This window comes from Glycine soja, chromosome 4 (assembly GCF_004193775.1).
Source record: "Glycine soja cultivar W05 chromosome 4, ASM419377v2, whole genome shotgun sequence".
Classification (NCBI taxonomy): Eukaryota; Viridiplantae; Streptophyta; class Magnoliopsida; order Fabales; family Fabaceae; genus Glycine; species Glycine soja.
This window is the reverse complement of record NC_041005.1, coordinates 11,374,383-11,395,624: the sequence shown is the minus strand read 5'-3', so window position 1 is coordinate 11,395,624 and position 21,242 is coordinate 11,374,383. Positions and strand designations below refer to the sequence as shown.

The 21,242-nt window shown below is 31.2% G+C and overlaps 2 protein-coding genes across 3 annotated transcripts; both read left to right on the top strand.

The window, feature by feature from the left end:
• The first annotated feature begins 8,028 nt into the window (after nt 1-8,028).
• LOC114409329 (nucleolin-like) lies at nt 8,029-11,820 on the top strand. 2 transcript variants are annotated; one of them, XM_028372747.1, is made up of 3 exons: nt 8,032-8,831; nt 10,511-10,625; nt 11,490-11,820. In XM_028372747.1, the coding sequence occupies exons 1-3, from the start codon at nt 8,187-8,189 to the stop codon at nt 11,525-11,527; spliced, it is 798 nt and encodes a 265-aa protein (XP_028228548.1). In that variant the 5' UTR covers nt 8,032-8,186; the 3' UTR covers nt 11,528-11,820. The 2 variants fall into 2 exon arrangements, with proteins under 2 accessions (XP_028228549.1, XP_028228548.1); XM_028372748.1 differs by lacking the exon at nt 10,511-10,625 and having other exon boundaries at nt 8,029-8,831.
• A 3,533-nt stretch (nt 11,821-15,353) lies between these two features.
• LOC114409328 (SUN domain-containing protein 4-like) lies at nt 15,354-20,670 on the top strand. The gene is made up of 5 exons (XM_028372746.1): nt 15,354-15,591; nt 16,477-16,666; nt 17,820-19,129; nt 19,239-19,324; nt 20,301-20,670. The coding sequence occupies exons 2-5, from the start codon at nt 16,507-16,509 to the stop codon at nt 20,545-20,547; spliced, it is 1,803 nt and encodes a 600-aa protein (XP_028228547.1). The 5' UTR covers nt 15,354-15,591; nt 16,477-16,506; the 3' UTR covers nt 20,548-20,670.
• Nucleotides 20,671-21,242: the final 572 nt, after the last annotated feature.

Below are 21,242 nucleotides of genomic sequence, written 5' to 3'. Positions count from 1 at the left end.
ATGTCTTAGCTTTTTGCTTTTTTTATCGATGACTTGTTAATTTGTTATTTATTTTCATTAGTTTTATGTTTCTATGTTGAACTATACAGATTTGAGCCAATGTTGACCATGAGTGAAATATTGGGTGTTGTCATGGAATTTGACAATGTAGATGCAGTATGGGAATTTTGGAATATATTGTTAATTATTTTTTAATTTTCTCCTTTCATTTGAATATATCCCTTAGTTTGAATTAGAATTGGTATGTTTTTTGTAATGGGGTGTTGGCTTGTTTATGCCACAATTTTCCCTTGTTTGTCAATGCTTTATATTTCAGTTTATTGACTTAGGAGATCAAAAACTTATTTAATCAACACTCGAGACTTTATTTAACAAAATGAACTCAATTTTTGTCGAACTAGCCACTTGTTGGTGGATTAGTCCAACTTCTCATAAAATTAGGTATAAGTTACAATTTTCTTCTATTTTTTCAGCTAAAATATGCGAGTTTTCACTGTAATTAAGGCATGATTGTATTGACTTTGAATTTGAATATCTTTTTAAGCTTGTTTTATTATAATTCTATATCAATTGTAGATCTTCTTAAGCTAAGATAAGTGCATTTAACATTGTTTTCAGCTAAGATTTATATACTTATGTTCTTTTCAAATGTAAAATCATTAGATGGAAGACCATGATGAGATTGACATCTTGGCCTCTAGCATAGTAGGAGAAAGGTTACCGCCTCGTTTCATAGGGCGTAAAAATCAATCTACTGCATGGGATCACTTTGATAAATTGCCAGACCCCAATCCTTTATCCCAAGCTAAATCACATTGTGGTGCTTTGATCAAATATAGTAGTGGAACAACTTCCATGTGCACTCATTTAGACAAATGCAAGAAGAATTCAGACGTCATGAGCAAGAGGCAAAAATCAGATTCTTCTTCAACAACCATTACTCCTTCTTCCTCTTTCATGATTGACCAAGAAGCATGTCGGATTGCATTGGTCAAATTATTTGTGGCATTGGAGCTCTCCTTCCATATGGTTGAGCATGACACCTTTCGAGAACTTTTTAGCATTGTAGCACCTTTTCTTGTTGTCATTTCACGCACTACCTTGGCACGAGATGGTCTTAGTCTTTGGAGTAATGAAAAAGTAAGATTGAAGAACTTTTTTTCTCAACATTGTCAAAGAGTTTGGCTCACTACAGACACATGGACTTTGTCACAAAATCTGACTTTATGAGTTTAACGGCACATTTCATTGACAATGATTGCATGTTGCAAAAGAAAGCGATAAACTTTTGTCAAGTCAAAAGTCACACGGGAAGAATTTGGCTAGGATGGTTGAGAGTTGCTTAAGTAGTTGGGTGCTAACTCATGTTCTTTCATTGACGATTGACAATGCCATTTCAAATGATAAAGCAATTGAATATATGCAAAAGAGGCTAATGTCTTGGAATCGTTTGGTGTTGAATGGAAATTATCTTCATATGTGATGTTGTGCACATATTTTTAATTTAATTGTGCAAGAAGGTTTCAAAGAGGATATTCCAGTTATTTGTAGGGTTCGTCCTGCTGTCAAGTATGTAAAATCCTCCCGTTTTAGATTATCTAAATTCAAGGAATGTGTTGCCTATGTGAACATTGAATATAAAGACCTTGTTTGCTTAGATGTAGAAAATAGATGGAATTCTACTTACTTGATGTTGGAAGTTTCTTTAAAGCATCATAAGGCATTTGAGGAGTTCAAATTAAGAGACAAAAATTCATGGGCATGGCTCCTACATATAGTGATTGGGAATTTGTGCGTTCAATCTTGCCATTCTTGGAGATTTTTTATGATGCTACTTTATGCATTTCTGGTTCATCTTATGTGACAAGCACTATGTAAATGTTTGAGGCCTTTGGGATTGGAATGAAAATCAGGGAAATGTCTACTTCCAGGGGTGTGAATATGAGTGTGAGAATGATGGTTGTACGCATGAAGGAAAAATATGATAAGTATTGGGGCAATCCTAATCGTACAAACATGCTATTGATGATCTCTCTTGTGTTGCACCCGAGTTACAAATTAAAATTCACGAATTGGCTTATTGCTGAAAGTTTTGATGGTAAAGGGGGTGAATTGACTTGTAAGTTGAGGGATAAAGTGGAATCTAGCTTGAGATCACTTTTTGAAGAGTATAGTAATGGTGGTGATGAGTTTGAAGTTAGCTCACAAGAGGCTCGAGCTCAACCTAGTGAAAGGGTCGAGAATGATCCTTATGATTATAGTCAATATTTTCAATAAACTAGATCTAGTACATTTGAATTAGATATATACCTGGAGGATGCTAGAGATAGTCGGCTGGATTTGGATGTTTTGAATTGGTGGAAGCTAAACTCAAGCCGATTCCCAACTCTTGCAAGCATTGCAAGAGATGTGTTTGTTATACTTGTCTCTACTTTGGCCTCTAAGTCTGCCTTTAGTATTGGAGGAAGAGTTCTTGATCCTTATAGTTGTTCTCTTACACCTCAAATGGTGGAAGCACTTGTTTGTACACAAGATTGGATCAAAAGAACACCATCACCACTACCTTCAAATGAAAATAATGAATTTTTGGAGTTTGAAAGAATTGAAGAATGTAACAAGATTTTTTTTCTCTTAAGGTTGTTTTATGTACTTATTATATAATATGAATGACAACTAATTTTTTTTTTTATGTTTCAGAACTTGTTCCCTCACTAGCCGCATTGGATGTTACTCATTCAGTCTCCTTGACCTTTACACTTGATGATGATTGAAGAATCAAGAACGCTTCTTTTTAATATTTTTTAGTTATTAGGATTGCTATGTAATCAATTAATTTGGAGTTTGGACCTTTTTGATTTGGATCGTCACGATTATTGAACTATTGCAAATGTCAAATTTGCTTTCAAAATTCTTTTTGTGTTAATATCTTTGATTAGCTACATTTTCTATTAACATTAAGTTACATTGATTCCTCTTGTTTCTAAAGGAATTTGTCAAGCTTTAATCTTGGTGGGGAGATATCATCCGTCATTGGTAAACTTGCAATCCCTTTATGTATTATACCTTTTGGTTATTTGATCGTACACTTTTTCTCTTGGCTTTTATTTTTATATTTAACCTGAATTTTGCTCTTCTGGCAATGACAGAGACCTGCAAGGAAATAAACTAACTAGTCAAATTCTAGATGAAATTGAAAACTGTGTTGAACTTATTTATCTATATGAACCATGACATTATCTTGTTTCTATTTACTTATTTGTGTATCATTCTTTTCATACCCTGCTGGAGTTTCCTATGATACAAATGTTGATCACATGTTTTTCATTTTTTAATTTAGAAGGGATTTGTCTGATAATCAATTTTATGGTGATACACCTTTCTCCATATCAAAGCTAAAGCAGCTTGTGTTTCTGTAAGTTGAAACTAGAACTTGTCATTTAATGTGTTTCTTTGGTTTTTCATGCTACAACATGTCCTGAGTTGAGTTGGTGAATGCAGGAATTTAAAGAGTAATCAGTTGACAGGTCCTATCCCCTCAACATTAACCTAAATTCCAAACTTGAAGACTATGTAAGTTCTCATTTTGTCATTAATGGGGTATAGAAAATAAAATTGCAATCCAATGTGAGCCATGCCACAGTTAGGATATTGCTATACAAAGTTCTAATAGTCGTATGATTATGTTTTTTTGTGATCTTGCACGAAATAGACTCACCGGTGAGATTCCTGAACTGCTCTATTGGAATGAAGTCTTGCACTACCTATGAGTTTTTTTTTTTCATATTTTGTTTGTATCATTTACATTTACCACTATTACATGTTTCTTATTATAGTTTACTATACTATGCAACTGGTATTTGTGAGTATTTCAACCATTTCAATGTGGTTTCTCTCTTTCTTTTTTCTTTCTTAAATATCCTTTTAATCTTCCTTGGTTTATTAAATTTGCTATTTTTTCTATTTAACCTGAATTTTTAGTGATGTGAGAGGCAATAATTTGACTAGCATCATACCTGATAGCACTGGAAACTATACAAATTTTGCAATCTCGTATGTTACTTCCCTGATGCATTCAGTAGTTGCATTGTAGTTGGTTTTGTCGAAATTGTAACTAAAAAGTTATGCATGAAGTGCAGATAAACTAACTCCACATCCTAACTCTTGAATTCAGTTCATGAGTCAGGATAAAAAATGGGTTAAAATTTCAAAGGACAAGTTATGGCATATCTAGGACCACTGAAAATGGCACTTTTGATTGCATGTACCTTCCTTCATCCCCCCCCCCCCTTCCATTGTTCATTATAAATAATCATCTTGTCATTTTGGTTAATTTGTATTTTTCTGGGCAAAATTATCTTCCTAATTCAAAAAAATAATTTGAAAACCAATTCAAAACCAGTTCGACTCTTAAAACAGTTTTAAACTAGTTTGAAACCAGTTCAGAATCGGTTCGGCTTGGAAAACAGTTATAAACTTTGGTTTAGAACCAATTCAAAATTGGTTTTCTAAAACTAGTTCGGTTTCAAACCAGTTTGAAAACTAGTTCGCAGATTTAGGTTAAAAACCAAACTGGTTAAACCAGTTCGAAAATCAGTTTGGTTCGATTTTTTTATGAACAGGTTTTTGCACAGCCCTACTGAGATCCACTATGTCATCATCGCCAAGCACCTCCAGTAACTCGACTCTAATGATGACTTCAACGACTAATTGAACAATTGGATCTCTCAACCACACTTATGTATTGATTGAACAAACATCCTCGTTTTCTTCTCTAACTATTGCAAATGACGATAAGCTTGGGGTTTTATTCTCCACGTTAAGAATCTGTCTCCTCGTTAGGTCATTTGATGTGGCAAAAATTTCTCAAGTTCTTTGTGTCAATTACATTGACGAGGAGAAGAATGTGATACAAAATGATCGGAAATAATGACAAAAAAAAATGAGAAATCTTTCAAATTAGAAATGTTTGTTTTTATCTCTTTAGTTTTTTTTTGCATATTTTTAGTGTTGTTATAATTTTTTTGGTAAAATATCATTTTTGATATATTATGTTTTAATATTTTTTATTTAATACATTAATTTTTATTTTTTTAATCTTTTATGTCTTTTAAAGTTTCATTTTCCTATTTTTTTTATATTTTCTTAATGTTTTTAATTTTAAAATAATTTATTTAATATAGCAGTTTGGAGTTAGGGTCAATCAACCCAAATTTTTAGTGTCAAATCAAACGATCTAAATGATGATATATTTCAATTTTATAGAAATTATCAAAAAAAAAACTGTGGTATCAAAAGGCGGACATTTCTAATAATGAAAAATATATTTTAAATTTAAGTTTTTTTTTTACAAAAACTAATTTTTATTTAAGCCTAACATAAATGAATGATACGAAGAGTCTAGTGAGAACAAAGGCATTCGATACTCTAAGTAATAAATGACAATAAATTTGGGTTGTCATTTATGGTTAAGAATTATAAGCGATAACATCCACTTCTTGCCAAGAGTCGCATTTTTTTTTTGCTAGCTTTTTAATAATAAAGATTTAAAGATCAAATACATTTCTTGTCGTCACTTATATTATTTATTTCCAATTTGACTCTTGTATGAATTGTTTAGTTAATCTGTATATATTAAATTATTTTTAAATTCACTTTCGCCTTTTATTGTTTCCTATTTTGTTTTATTAATGTAAGCAAAAAAATCTATTTTATTTTATTAAATAAATGACCTAACGGCCAACAAATAAGAACAAAGTTAACGATAAGATACGGTGGTTGAACATTAGCAAGCAAGGGAAAAAAACAGAAAATCAATTAAGGGGAAACTATATATATAAAAAAATCTACATCCAATGTCAGCCGGTTATTATTGCTGTCATGACACTATAAAATTGATGTAAAAATAATAATTATTATTTTAATTAATATAATTAGGATTTCGATAAAATTATGAGTTTATAAGCTTCTGTTTTCCTCTGAGTTCTTTTAATTTTTTTTTTATTTTTTTAGTCAAATGTAGTTGTAAACAACTACCATTGAAAAGTTATTTGTTATTGAAAGAGTTTAGCTTGATTGAATAAAATTTGTGAATTATTATAAATCACGTAATATTTGTTTTTGATTCTAATGGATAAAGAAAGACTTAATATAAATTTTGGTTCATTATGTTTTAGCGTTATTTTATTTTTGTATATTAAGTTTTAAAAGTTTCATACTGATTTTTTATGTTTATCATGTTGGTCTCTTTTTTTCTTAATTTTCTGTTAGAAACATTAGTATTTTGTTAACTTTTAAATCTTAAAAAAGGATCAAAATAATACATTTTAAAAACATAAAGACCAAAATGAGACTTTTAAAACTTAATGTATCAAAATGAAATAATTACGAAACATAATGGATCAAAAGTGACATTAAGTCTTTTAAAATAATTAACTTTACATAGTGACCACTAAAAAGTGCTACTATCTTTATTTTATTTTTAAAAAATAAACAACTAAAAAAATAATCATCTCCTCCAACCTCTTCTAGATCTAAAAAAGTAAAAAAATAAAGTACCATACAAATCGAACAACGTCAACACATAATCTCATTAGAACTACCAAAAATACTTACTTATACTCCTCACTGTAAAACCAATTAACCTAGATCGGAGCAAGAGTTATCTTCAACGAAAGACAAAAACATAACCCTAACTCACCAATTAACCTAGATCTAAATGAAGAAATCACAATGTATTATTTGTGAGGTCTGTGAGCAAGACCTCCGGGCAAGTAGAAGATTTTTCATCCGACATCTACAATCGGATTGGGTGAAGACGAGTAGCACAAAGAGGGGTCAAATTTTGTGACTCATTGGAAGAGGATTATGACTAGCCCGACTTGTCAAACCTTATTCACAATCGGCATTGTCGGTCTTCTTCTTTCCCTTCACCAACACACTATTGTTGCCGACGACAATGAGACAGTTGGTTGTCATTAGGTGAGACAACAATTCCGGGCGCATAAAGTGGATGCATCGAAGACGAAAGTGAGGGTGAGACAACGGTCTTTTTCGACTGACGGCGAGAGACAAAGCAACAAAAAGAGAAGTGACCTTTACCCATTGTGATTGAAAATAATTGGTGCATGAAATTATTATTATTATATATGATTAAATAATAACAATAATAATAATAATAATAATAATAATAATAATAATAATAATATGAGAGTGAAAATTGTTGTTTGTGGTTTCAAATTCATTTTTTCTTCATTTACTTAGTGATTTTTAATTTGTTAAATATAAAAAAATAGTGATGATTTTTAGTCACCATTATATTAACTTAACTATTTTAAAATTTAAATACTGACGTATACTAACATTTCTAGCAAAAAATTAAAAAGGAAACATTTTGAAAACATAAAAGGCTAGAATGAAATTTTTAAAATATAATGTACCAAAGCAAAACAATTATGAAACAAAATGGACCAAAAGTGACATTAAATCATTTTAAAAGTTAACCAAACACTAACATTTTTAACAAAAAAATTAAAAAAATGACTAAAATAATATATTTAAAAAACATAAAACATCATAATAAAACTTTTAAAATTTAATATACCCAAACAACTAACTGCTTGTTATTATTGCAGTGCATTTTTTAAAAGTAGCATGAAGTTAGAAAATTGTCTACACCAAAAATGAGTATTGTCTTGATTATTAGTAATTTTGTAATGAATAATTTTTTTAAGTAAAAGTGTAGGAAGAGGCAAAATGTACCCGATTTCAGATGTAAGAGAAATTGAATAGTGAATCCCTGGCGGGTAGTGTGACTGACTTTTTTTTTTTAAAAAAAACCAATCAAAGTATTTTTCAATCAAAAAGTAACAATTAATCTTTTAAAATACTGACATTTATTTAACGGATTAATCTTCACATTAAATAGATGATTCAAAAAGTAATATTTTTCACCAATCATAACTGAGTATAGTGATGGGTAGTGTGGCTGACGGTTATTAATTAATAAACACTAGTAGATTGCGTCTGAATGATATCCGTATCCCTGTGGCCTGCTGTGGTAGTAGTATTTACTATTTAGTTGGCAAGACTTAGGGTTAGGCTGGTTTTGTTAATACTACAACATCAACACTTCTACAGATTCTTTTCTTTTCTTTTCTTTCTCTTCTTGGTTTGGTTGCTGGAATACTATGGAATCTAATCCAACAACCATGGACGCAAAACGCGAACTCGAAGTGGAAGACTGGGAACTGCTCCACCCAAACGACGACGATTCAATCGTGTTCGGTGGGCCCCCACTCGACTCTATCCTCCCCGATCACTTCTCCCTTAATCCCAATTCCAGTTGCAGTTCCAATTCCAATTCCAATTCCTCCTCCGAGGTCGATCGCAACTTCGACGATTCCTATGTTGCCAATCAGATATTCCCAAATTCCACCCTCGCACCCTGGAACGGGGATTCCGATTCCGACACCACCGCCACCAACGCCCCCGTGGTGGCGATGGCCGAGGCCGAGGCCGAGGCTGTGGTGGAACAAGAAGAGGAACAGAAAAAAATGGAAGAAGTGGAAGAGAAAGATGATGATGAGGAGGATGAGGGGGAGGAGGAGGAGGAGGAGGAGGAAGAGGAGAAGGAGAAGAGATTGGTGTGGTGGAAGGTTCCTTTTGAGGTGTTGAGGTATTGGGTGAACCCTCTGCCTCTGCCTCTCCCTGTTTGGTCTCTCTCTGTCGCTGCCGCCGCTGCTTTTCTGGGACTCTTCTTCCTGGGACGGAGGTTGTACAGAATGAAGCGCAAGACTCAAACTTTGAAGCTCAACCTCGCTCTCGATGATAAGGTCCTTTCTCCCCCTTACTTCTTATTATGTCTACCCACGTCATTCAATCAAATTATTTTCAAGAAATAATAATAAGCATTTCAGAAAACGTGCATGTTTGCTAATATAACTGCTTATCTAACCAATGGAGCTTAAATCAGTCTAGCATAAGAGTAGTCTAGTCAGCCAAAAATCCTGAATTCAATTGGGATTCTAAAATGAAGCTCAAGCATCATGAATGAAAGCCTGATTTTTTTCGGACTTTTCTAGGCTAATCGAAGCAAACTAAAAAGACCCGTGTTTAGTTCAAGCTCAAAATTTAGCCTTACATTTTATTAGGTGGGTTTGGGGTGGCTTGACTAGTCCAACCCATTTTGCCACCTCTAGTAGTTGGTCCCTCAGCACGGTTCAAATCTTGTTAAGAGAGGTGTTCATATTTAATGTCTGATAGTGTCGTAAACAAAATTGCTTCCGAAAGAGGATACCTGTCATGAACCAAAGAAAAATAAGTGATTATTTTTGGAAAATTGTTTAGTGTGTGTTTGGTTTGGCTTATTCTGAAGAGGTAATTGCTTGTTTTTACGGTTTTTTTTAGAGTTTTTGAAGGATAAGTAATTGTTTCTTTAAATCTAAGTGTTAATCTTTCCTAAACAATGCCTTAGTATGCTGTTATAAATTGGATGGGAGTGTCTGAGGTAGCTTAACCTGCCTTAAAGTTAACGGTTCTTTTGTCGAATGGTCATGAGTAAATATATAATTTGATTCCTGAAGATGTTACTGGACAGGGTTGCTTTGATTCCTCAAAGGTTTTGTCTGTACGTGAATTGGCAACTTCAGGGATTGTCCTGTATATGCAGAGACTCTAGAGGACAAATGCAACACAAGTAACATCTTTTTGGGAATCAATTGTATGTTTACTCAATAGTTGCTTGCGGGTTTTCATTATCAATATAACAAAAGGCTACCAGTATCCGTAAGAAAATGAATTGGAAACTCTAGACTCTGGTCTATGTTTTGAATATTGAGTTTTACATCGGGCAAAGACAACATAGTGATTGGATTATGTATTATGCAAGAATTTCCTGCGGTAACTGCTGAATTTTGTGGATTGGAACTTGATTAGATTAAGATTTTCAGAGATATGAAAAGGGTGTGTTTAATCTGCTGTTGTGTCAAGGGTGTGTTTAATCTTCTGTTGTGCTAGTCCTTACTTGCACCTATGGAGCAGTTTTGGATGGTTCTTCATAAAGGTTTTTGGTAAAGACTAGAAACGAAAGGGTGATGGAGTTTAGTGTTCCAGTGTGGTTTGTGTTGTCATTTGGTGCCATTTAGTTGGAGAGGCAGACCGATCTCATATTTAAAGGTTTTTTCTTTGGAAGCATATTTAAGGGTGTTTCTTTGTCCTCAACCTTGCACTTTTGTCTCTAATGCTAATTCTTATCAAATAAATACTTCATTTGTTGGTGGTTGCTATATAATATTAAAGGATACATTATGTATTCATGTAAACATGTACTTTGAGATATACACAGTCGCACACCAAATAATTCTGCACTAATTAATGGAAAACACACGAATTTATTAGCTTGATATTCTATCTAGCTTTGCCATTGCTTTTTATATTACCCTTTTTGTATGTCTCCTTTCTGGTGCAATAACAATGAAGTCTAAATGATTTACTTGTTTTAGTAAATCAAAAGATTGTTAGTGAATCATGTAATGTCCCTGATTGTCGACTTCTCGGCTGTTCTCACACTACGACACTTCACGCGGTGATATTTCATTCAACTTCTTGTTGGCCAGAACCCTTCATAGGTAACCCTTTTTGAGATCTCGACAATTTGCTTCGACTCTTTTCAAAATCAATGAGATTTTTCAGAGTGTTTTATCCTCATTCACACGCTTTCTGAAAAACTTTCCAAAAGGTCATTCATCCCATAACTACTACAAGCCAAACATGTTTAACTATGGAGTTTTTAAGTGATGCGCTATCAAAAAGTAGATGCATCTTGTTGGTATATGTAATATTAATTAAGTCCTTTAAGTCATCCTTAGTTATACATTCTCATACTTACACAGCTTTTAGATCTCTCTCATTCTCGTGTGATTCGATCGGGTTGTTACAAACTACAAACTCGAGAACTAAGCTAAGGCAAATGAGAATATGTTTGAATACCCTATATATGCTTGATATTTGACTTGGATAAATTCTTTTTGACTTCTGCCCTGCATATCGAGGGTAAATTCTTTGTCTTTTGCTCTTTAAGTATGCAGACCATGTTTAGTGTGTGGAGTAATTTGTACTTGTTTCACTGCAGTGCATCAGTTAAGAAAAACTCGTAGAGATCATAAATTCAAATGCTTGGCTTCAATTTGTGTTTCTGCATGCATGTGGATTTATTAAAATGATTGGTAGAAAAAATAAAATGAAGGGCAGTATTTATTTGAAAAATTTATGAGTGGTGATATTTTGAACTGTGACTCACTATATATTTATAGTTTTTTTTTTATCTTCAAATGTTATGATTTCATGTTGTTGAGGATTGGTCATGCATCCATATCCACTTCACTTGTGTCATGCATATGATGGTTTTGTTGATGTTTATCTATCTTCTTGCTTTCTTTGACAAATCTCGTGACATTATCAATCTTGTGGCACTCCCAAAACAATTTTTTCAGAAGGTGTCTCAGCTCATGGGTCGTGTTGCTCGTCTTAATGAAGCATTTTCAGTAGTGAGACGTGTTCCCATAGTGCGACCACCATCTCTGCCATCTTCAAGTGTGACTCTGAGGCCTGTGATGAGTATGAGATGAAGAATTTGACAAATTACTTGATTGAAAGTAGTGTGAAATGCAATAATTGTTTAATACTATAAGAATCCTTTTGTATGAATACATGTATGTATGAATCTATTATGTGTGTGGGAGTTGGATTTTATGAAGCTTTTCAGTAGCTTCTTGTATATGATTATGATATCCTACCATACTCTTACTTTTTATGTCTTGTCAATATGTTTGTGCTGTAAAATTTATTTTTTGTTTCGGGGTAATATTGAAAAAAGAAAAGAAAAATTACAGGCTTGGGATGTGTAATTTATATAGTTAAGAATTATGATCTCAACTATAAAATTGTAATAAAAATAATTTGGTTTTACCCTTTGTGATAATATTTAAAATGTTCTAGATTGAGAATGTAACAAGGAAACAAAGCAATGGGTTGACTTTTTGCAGTGTCACCGTTTTAATCTTGTTATCTTGCTAGTATAGTCTTGCATTATTTTCCAATAATCAGTATCAAGAATACTTGTTTCGTCTAGTTACAGCTTTTTTTTTTTTTTTTGCATATCTTTTAATAAGGGAAGCATTTTTATACGCGATTTTCAATTTTCACGCATAAAAAAGGATAACTATAATTTTTTTTTAGAAAGTTACAAATTAAATAGATTTAGAAAGTGTACTAGTAGCTTCTGAAGTATATACTATAGGGAGTATATAAAAAAAATTATTTTTTTCATGTGGATTTTTACTTTTGTCATGTAGATATGTAGATTTTAATGAGCACTCATTAAAGTATAGTTGAGAATTATACACTTTTTTTTAGATAGAGATTATACAATTATTTCGGAATTGTACACTCATTAAATTAAATAGATTTATGTTAGGATATATAGGGTGGATTGAATAATTAAGAAAAAAGGAAGAGGAAAAAGGGTGTGAGTTTGATCTTTAGGTTGAAAAAACTAATAATTTAATAACTAAATTAATTTATGTTCAATATATGTAATAGTTAAAGTTGGATTATAAGTTTCAGGTGGATGTTCTTGTTTAGTTTAGGTTAAATTGTAATTTTAGTATTTTTTAAAATTCTGATATGCAATCTGACTCATATATTCTTTTCTTGAGATTTTTACAAGTTTTTCTTGAAATTTTAGTTGACACATTTTAAAAAATTTATAATTTTGGTCCTAATCTCACTTTTGCATATATTTTACTTTTTTTATTTTATTCTAGTCCAATTAAACTTTAAATCTAACATATTCATTTAAGAAACCATCCAACAATAGTTTAATTAATTAAAATGTAAAAAATGAAATAAATAATTAAAAGTTTGAAAAATTGAGAATTAGATAAAAATTACAATTTAATCTTAATTTATTATTAATATTTTAAACTTTTCATGTACATTATTTATTATATCTTATTTATAATTTAAGTACTTTTTCAAATTTATCTCTTTCTTTCTTCTCATCACATTATTCACCTAAAACTTAATCTGGACTATTTTTATTTAACGAAAATTGATAATTATATTTACTTATATATTATTATTAAATTCATAATCAAGCAGTTAAAACATAGTTTAAGAATTTAATAGAATATTTTTCTTACGTTAAAAATAATGATGATGCAAAAAAAATTGCTTTTCAATTTACTAAATGTATAAATTGGATATATTAATTTATTTCCAATATATTTAATTAATTTTCAAAAAAATTATCAAGTTAAATTATAAAATAATTAAATAATATATTCATGTGGTAAATATTTAACAAATGCCATAATATTCTTTAAATAATTGATATATATATATATATATATATATATATATATATATATCTTTATATTAATAAAAATAGAGAAGTGTTGGAGAGAATTCTTATGCATTTGAGCAACAAAATCCGACAGAAATTTGTTATCTATTTTTTAATCCATAAAATTATATAAATAAAGTGGCTATATTAATAAAAGTAAAGAAGTCTTGGAGGAAATTCTTATACGTTTGAGCAAGAAATTTTAAGAGAAAATTTTAATTCATAAAATCATATAAATATAGTAGTTAATTAAGGTAATTATAAATCATTCTCTTGAACCTCTTTCTTTTAGGGATGACAACGGGTTTGATTTTTCTATCTCTTTCTCACAAAGGCAGAGTTGGATTTAGATTTATAAAGTGCGGAGGTAAAAAAAAATGAAACTTAATCCCATCTCTATCCGGTTTTGTTGTGTTCAAGAAAACTTATGAGAAACTCGTCTCACATTTTAAGAAAATAATATTTATTTATATACTTTAAATAAATCATAAATTAAGTTATTAATTATATTTTAATTCAATCAATATATATAATTTAATAAAAAATAAATAACGTAAACATATTTAAGAATTAAATTTTATTTTTAGTATAATTTTTAATTTTGTTATAATTAGTATTAAATTATAATATTATTTATTTAACTATTAAAATAATTATTTTGTATTTTAATAATTATAAAAAATAAAAATGAAATAGTTACATAATTAACAATTACATACAATATATATAATACAATATATATAATAATAGGATTATATATAAATATATAAGCACATTATTAATAATTATAAAGATGTGATGTAGTGGAGTAGGTAAGGGGGTGGGGCTCAACAATGAGTAACATACCCGTCCCCTTCCCTAAAAATGTCGTAAAAAAAACTTAAATCCAACCTTGGTTAAAATAGAGTTTTTCTTATCAAATTCAAGTAGGATTCGAATAGGTACTCATGAATTATATTTTTATTATCATGACACATCATATTATCATGTAACAAAAAAGTTATCATTGAGGATAATAAAATATGTTTTATTTTTACAGAAATTAATACAAAAAAATTATGAGGACACAAGTAATGTTTTCATATTTTACAAGAATTTCAAGCATATTTTATCCTAAAAATAAAGATCAAAAGAAATAAATAGACTTAATTGCACTTTTTATCTTTTTTTTTAATTTTTGGCGAATTTTACTTTCAACAAATTAATTTGGTATATTTTATCCAGAACTTTAAAAAAACTTACAAATTTTACCTTCTATTATTTTACTAATAACTTAATTGCACTTTCTACGCCCAATTTATTTTTTCAAATTTTGCACCCAACTTTTTTACTTTTGGCATATTTTGTCCCTACTCTTAATATTTTGTTTACAAATTTTACTTCCAACTTTTGTGCTTATTAATAGATAAGTATCAAAGGATGAAATTTGTAATTTCCTTAAAAATTGGAGATAAAATTTACCAAAAAGTAAAAAAAAAAAAATTAAAGATAAAAAATATAATTAAATCAAATAAATTTTGATGTTTTATTTTTTAGAGAACAATTGCTTCACGAATTTGATTATATTCTTAGGAATAATATTATTATTCCTAAAAATGTTATCTGAGTGTTATTCTAATAAAAAAATATTTGATACATACTTCTAATTCTTGAGAATGCTTCTTAATTTATTCTAATTTAAAAAATAAAAAATAAATAAAATTAAATAAAAAGATGAGAAATTATTTTAAACATTACATTGCAAACGTAAGATTCTCATCACATGAGAATATAAAAATGAAGAAACTATGTACAATATGTATTTATGGGAATACGTTATGACTGAAAATATTTTTTTATTCCATAAAAAAGATTTGTTGTTTTATCTTTTACTTGTACGAAATAAATACTTGAAATTTATAAGTATTTATTTAGCATTGAATTTTAAGGAAAACCATTAAGTAGTTTGAACAGCAGTGTTAAGAAACGTTTCGTTGTTACCATAGAAAGGAACAGAGAGAGAGAGAGTGGTTTTTGAATTCAAAAGCAGTGGACAAAAGAAGACAACCTGGATGCAGTTTCCACGCGTTGTGTTCCTTCTCCTACAAACCCAATTCCCTCTTCTCAATGATTATTCCCAATTAGTACAAGTGTAGAACTGAACACTTCACTTTCCAAACACCCAATTCCACTGCTTCTCAATCCCAAAGGTCACTCTTCATTCAATCATGTTCTTTCTGATTTGGATCCCACCTCTGATTTCTTGTGTTTTACCTCAAATTCTTGCTTGATTTCATGACCCTTTGAGATATCATGTCTGTTCTGTTATTCTTTATATGACCCTTTTCAGCATAGTTTTAGTACTAGTGAGTGCTTATTGTTTTTATTTGGTTTAAAACAGTTCTTGTTGTGTTGCATCAATCTGACAATCCTTCTTAGGTAGATCTCCAATATATGATATGATATCTAAGGATTAGTTGAGTAGTTGTGATCGGATAAATATGTTAGTTGAGGGTAATAATTCTCTGTTGACAATCTCAGCATGTCATTTGCACTTTGACTAATAGTATCGAGGGTTCCTCCATGTTCTACTACTTTTTCCAATAAAAAAAATTGAATTGGGTTCAATTTTCTATGATGGGTCTTGTTTTTGCTGATTGGATTTGGAATAGAGTCTTGTCATTATCGTTTTTGGTGGCATGTTATTCCTTTTCCGATAAAAAGGGTATTCTTTTGCTTTACTATTAAGATGGATTTGTGATCTTGATTGAAAAATTTCAATCCATGTAATCGCGAGATGATTGTCCTTGGAGCTTGGCTTAGAATTGAACTTTTCATCTTTTATTGTTGGGAATGTGGTTTTCGTATGTTACTGCATCCACCTTTCAGATTTATAAGAAACTTCAATTTATATCTTGCTCGTTGTGCGTGTGCTCTTGCATTGTTGTGATCTCTCATAAGATTTTGGAGCCTTATTTTTTGTGTGGCACTTTGCTGATCTCAAAAGTTAATTGATACATTACATGCCCTTTTGCTTTTGCATCTTATTGATGAACTTTGAATGAGGGAAAAAGATGTGTTTCCTGTTGTTGCAGGGGTATAGCATTGAATTGGGTTGATGTGCAATGCAGAGATCACGGAAAGCTCTTGTGGAAAGAAGGGCTATACAGGAGGCTACAAGTGGGAGGAACTATCTGTATAAAGTTTCTCTGTCGTTGGTTTTTGTTTTGTGGGGTTTGGTCTTCCTCTTCAGCTTATGTATAAGCCATGGCCATGGTTATGGAGGTATTGTTTATTTTGTTTTTCTTCTCCTGGCTTTGTTTTTAGCTATTGAGGTATGCTGTGTGTGTATGAGATTCCATCTCTACTTGGCACTGTTTTTGCTTGTAGATTGCTTTGTCATCATAAATAATGGTTGTGGCAGATGGATACACAGCTTTGTTTAATGATTGAGCGGTAAGTTTTGCATCAGTTGGCCTATGTGTTGTTTGATGGAATAGATCTAGTAATTGTAAAGCAGTGTTATCAATGGTGGAAGGATGAAATTCTGCCATATAAACATGCCATTGTGCCTTATGGCACTGCCATGCAGGCCTCCCTTCACAAATTGCCTATGGCAGTTGGCAAAAAATCTGCCATGCCATTCCGCCATGGCGGTGCCATAGCCGCTATTTAACAACACTGTTGTAAAGAATTCATTTCTTATCTTGGAATACAGATATTGATCACCTTTACCCCTATGTTTCCTAATATTGCGGTAGAAGCTTTATGCGTCCAATTTATTTACCTGATGGGTTTTATGTTGTTAAAGAATTTTGTTTGGGTTTATAGGTTGAGTTTGGTCAAAATGATTATTATTTTTTGGCTTAAATCTCAAAATAATTTCTTCCAGCAGTGTCTTAATTATCAGAGGGTATGACTTACTATGGGGTCTGTTGTTTAAATCAGGAGTGGAGCTAAAAAAAGAAAAATTAAATTAAGTACAAATGCCACACTCTGTTCCCCCTCGGCTAAAATGTAAATTCATAGAAAGTAGATAAGCATCACGTATTATCACAAGAGTGAGTGACAGATCTAAACAATAAAAGTGTCTTGACTTTTACAATCTTTTTCTTCCTTTTCTCACTCCTTTGAGAAATTTCAACTATATTGATTGGGAGAAGAAGCCTTCCCTTTGATATGTAAGTAGTTGAATACTTGAATAAAATCTGACAATTTCATTACTAGATTGACAAGCACTTTCCACGTTTCACAATATAAACAGAGGTTCTACAATACCATATATTGCCACATTTCCTTCATTCTCTTGGATGAAAATTTGCTTCTTGAGGACAAAGCAAACATATATGGCATTGTTTTTGAAAAAACAAAAGAATCCCCTTTCCTTGCAGATGTATGTAGCTTATTCTTATTTAGTTGGTTTATTGTCTGTATGCAGATCATGAATCTAGAGAAGTTCCAGTTGGTGTATCAAATTGGAATGAAGATGAACACAGACAATGTAAAAACTCTAATTCTGCTGATGAATATTTAACTAAAGAGACTGATGATGTCTACATTCCTTCTGAGACTTTCTCCTCTGATGGTGCTAAAACTGATGGTTTAATCAGTGAGTCACTTTCCAGTGGAGAAAGCATAAATCGTGTAGAACCGGGTGATAAAGAAAGTTCCATTTCTCCTGATACAGAGGAGCATGAAGTTGAGAGATCTGAATCTGCTGTGAAGCATCAAAATGATGTGCAGAAGTATAATCACTTGTCTCAAGCAATGCCTCTTGGTCTTGATGAATTCAAGAGCAGGGCAATTGGTTCTAAAATTAAGTCAGGTACTAATCCTTCTGGAAGTGTGATACATAGATTAGAGCCTGGTGGTGCTGAATACAATTATGCTTCAGCATCAAAGGGAGCCAAAGTTTTAGCTTCTAACAAAGAAGCCAGAGGTGCCTCTGACATTCTAAGCAGAAACAAAGACAAATATCTTCGAAATCCGTGTTCTTCAGAAGAGAAATTTGTTGTCATAGAACTTTCAGAAGAAACCTTGGTAAAAACAATAGAGATAGCTAATTTTGAGCACCACTCTTCCAATTTCAAAGAGTTTGAATTATATGGCAGTTTGGTATATCCGACAGAGGCTTGGATTTTCCTTGGGAATTTCACGGCCTCAAATGTGAAGCAGGCTCAAAGGTTTGTTCTTGAGGAGCAAAAATGGATGCGATATATAAAATTGAATCTTCAAAGCCACTATGGTTCAGAATTTTATTGCACACTGAGCATAGTTGAAGTTTATGGGGTGGATGCCATTGAGAGAATGCTAGAGGATTTGATAGATAAGCCATTTGCATCTGGGGAAGGTAATGGTGAGAAGAGGGTAGCATCTCCCCTTGTTAACGCTGCCGAGGCTGACAATGTTAGGCAAAATACTATCACAGGGATCAATTCTGATCCTGCTTCAGAAATCTCTTCTGAAAACCCAGAAGCTATAAATGTGAAAAGAAATGTTCCTGATCCAGTTGAAGAAATCCGTCAACAAGTTGGTCGGATGCCAGGGGATACCGTTCTCAAGATTCTGATGCAGAAAGTTCGTTATCTGGACTTAAATTTGTCTGTTTTGGAGCAGTATATGGAGGACTTAAATTCTAGATATATCAATATTTTCAAAGAGTACAACAAAGACATGGGAGAAAAAGATCTACTTCTAGAGAAGATCAAAGAAGAAATTAGAAGATTCCTTGAACGACAAGATGTTATGGTATGTTATGTTTCTTCCTGAATATTTTTGGCAATATTTGTCTATAATTATAAAACATTACTATAGTTTTACTTTCTGTTCACCTAAAAATAATTTGTTATCCTTGCAGATGAAAGAATTTAGAGATCTTGACTCTTGGAAGTCCCATTTTTCTGTGCAACTGGATCAGGTACTAAGGGATAATGCTGTTTTAAGGTGAGAATTTACAAGCTTTTCTTTGATTTTCCACAATAAGGGGCTTGTTCAGATCTAATAACTAAGATTTTTTTGAATTACCATAACGACAATGAGGTTCGAATCTAAAACATGCAAACTAGACTAAGGGCACATTCATTTAAGGCTTTTAAAAAAGTGATTTATTTTTAAAGATTTTGTAAATAGTAGAAGCTATTTTTTTCTTTGGTTACTGCTTCTTATTTTGAAAGCTATAGTTATAGCTTTTTTCAAAAGCTACTCAAGACAACTTCTCAAAATAATTGAAGATCTATTATTTTTTCTGATTCTGATTTTTGTTTTCCACAAGCTTAAAACACTCTAATTTTTTTTAAAATTTATTTTTCAAAATAGAAGTGTTTTTTCATGAAAAATAAAAAATGAAACAGAGGAGCTCTAATATGAGAGGAGCTTAGTAGCATAAGCAGAGGAATAATTTCCATGCATTTCCCTGGCTTGGTATTTTCTATCGTTATCCTTTGGCAAGTAATTGCTTATCAAGAAGTATGAGATGAAGATTATTTTGTTTTTGGTTTTAAATAAATTTTTAGTCCTATAACATAGGATTGTTTTTATTTTGGTCCTCTTAGATTTTTCCCCCTATTTTGGTTCTTATATATATTTTTTTGGTTTCATTTTAGTCCTTGTTCCTATTAAGTGGTGACATTACTAGTAGAGATTGGAAAACAGGTGTGATGTTTCCTAATTAAAATGAGAAATTTTCAATACTAGAGAAACCTATATCAAATGTTTATAATTTTATTGGGACATAAACAATAAGATCAAGGTTTAAATTGAAACAATTTTTTTATAGGGATCAATAAAGGAATGTTTTTAAGAGGGATAAAAAGAATCCAATTTATAAGGACCATAAAGTTATTTGATTATACAGTGTCTTTTTTAAATGAATTATTTTGTCTTGGGATATGATTTTTCATTTGTTTCTTTGGTAATGCAGGTCTGAGGTTGAAAAAGTCCGGGAAAATCAAGTGTCTTTGGAAAACAAGGGTGCAGTTGTGTTTTCTGTGTGTGTTATTTTTTCATTGCTTGCTATATTTCGGCTATCTTTGGATATGATTATGAGCCTCTATAGAGTCCTAAGTTTTGAAAGAACAATAACCTCCAGGAGATTTTGGCAAGGGAGCTCTTCCTGGCTTTTCCTATTATTGAGTTGTAGCATTATTATTTTCATATTAACTTTATGAAAATCCATTTTTAAGCAAAGGGGTTACTATCTTCTGCATGATTCTTGGTAATTGTGTTGGTTTCATATTTCATTCTGTATGGATCTCAAAACTTCTTTCTAGTGTATACCATCATTTTAATTACTGAAAGTGTATAGTTTTATTACATTAGTATTTGAAATTAGAATTTTTTTAAATAAGTTTCTAAAAGTGCAATTTGCCAATTATAAGTCCATTTTTTTTATCAAAAAACTGTATGATTTAAATAATAATATTAATATATGTTTAAGGATTAAAATGATAATAAATTACTAAGTTTAAGGTTTAGATGAGACAATTGAAAAATTTGTAAACTTATTTAAATTTTTCTTAATTATAGAGGCTAATATAGTAATGTGTCAACGCTATACATTTCGAAGGATGAAAATGATGGTTCCATTCTACTAAACTAAACGTGCTCTTTCCGCTAGCGTGAGGAAGTTCTATTACTTACACGGCCATTAATGAAAGAAAAACAAGCCACGCATCTCAAGTGCATGGCCATAAAAAGTGTGAAGACCAATAAGCAAATTGCACTTATCACACGTGATTGACATTAACTAGTATTTTGAAATCATTCTTGATCGAAACCACCGAATATGTAAATCAATTCGTATTTGGTTATTCTAATTATCTAAAGGTGTTAGTTTGAGTTTTAAATATATAATTCTGATAAA

Coding starts and splice junctions, on each gene's coding strand:
- LOC114409329 (XM_028372747.1), top strand. CDS start 8,187: ATGGAATCTAATCCAACAACCATGGACGCAAAACGCGAACTCGAAGTG. Junction 8,832..10,510: donor ACCTCGCTCTCGATGATAAG/GTCCTTTCTCCC, acceptor GTAAATCAAAAG/ATTGTTAGTGAATCATGTAA. Junction 10,626..11,489: donor TTGGCCAGAACCCTTCATAG/GTAACCCTTTTT, acceptor CAATTTTTTCAG/AAGGTGTCTCAGCTCATGGG.
- LOC114409328 (XM_028372746.1), top strand. CDS start 16,507: ATGCAGAGATCACGGAAAGCTCTTGTGGAAAGAAGGGCTATACAGGAG. Junction 16,667..17,819: donor CCATGGCCATGGTTATGGAG/GTATTGTTTATT, acceptor GTCTGTATGCAG/ATCATGAATCTAGAGAAGTT. Junction 19,325..20,300: donor AGGGATAATGCTGTTTTAAG/GTGAGAATTTAC, acceptor TTGGTAATGCAG/GTCTGAGGTTGAAAAAGTCC.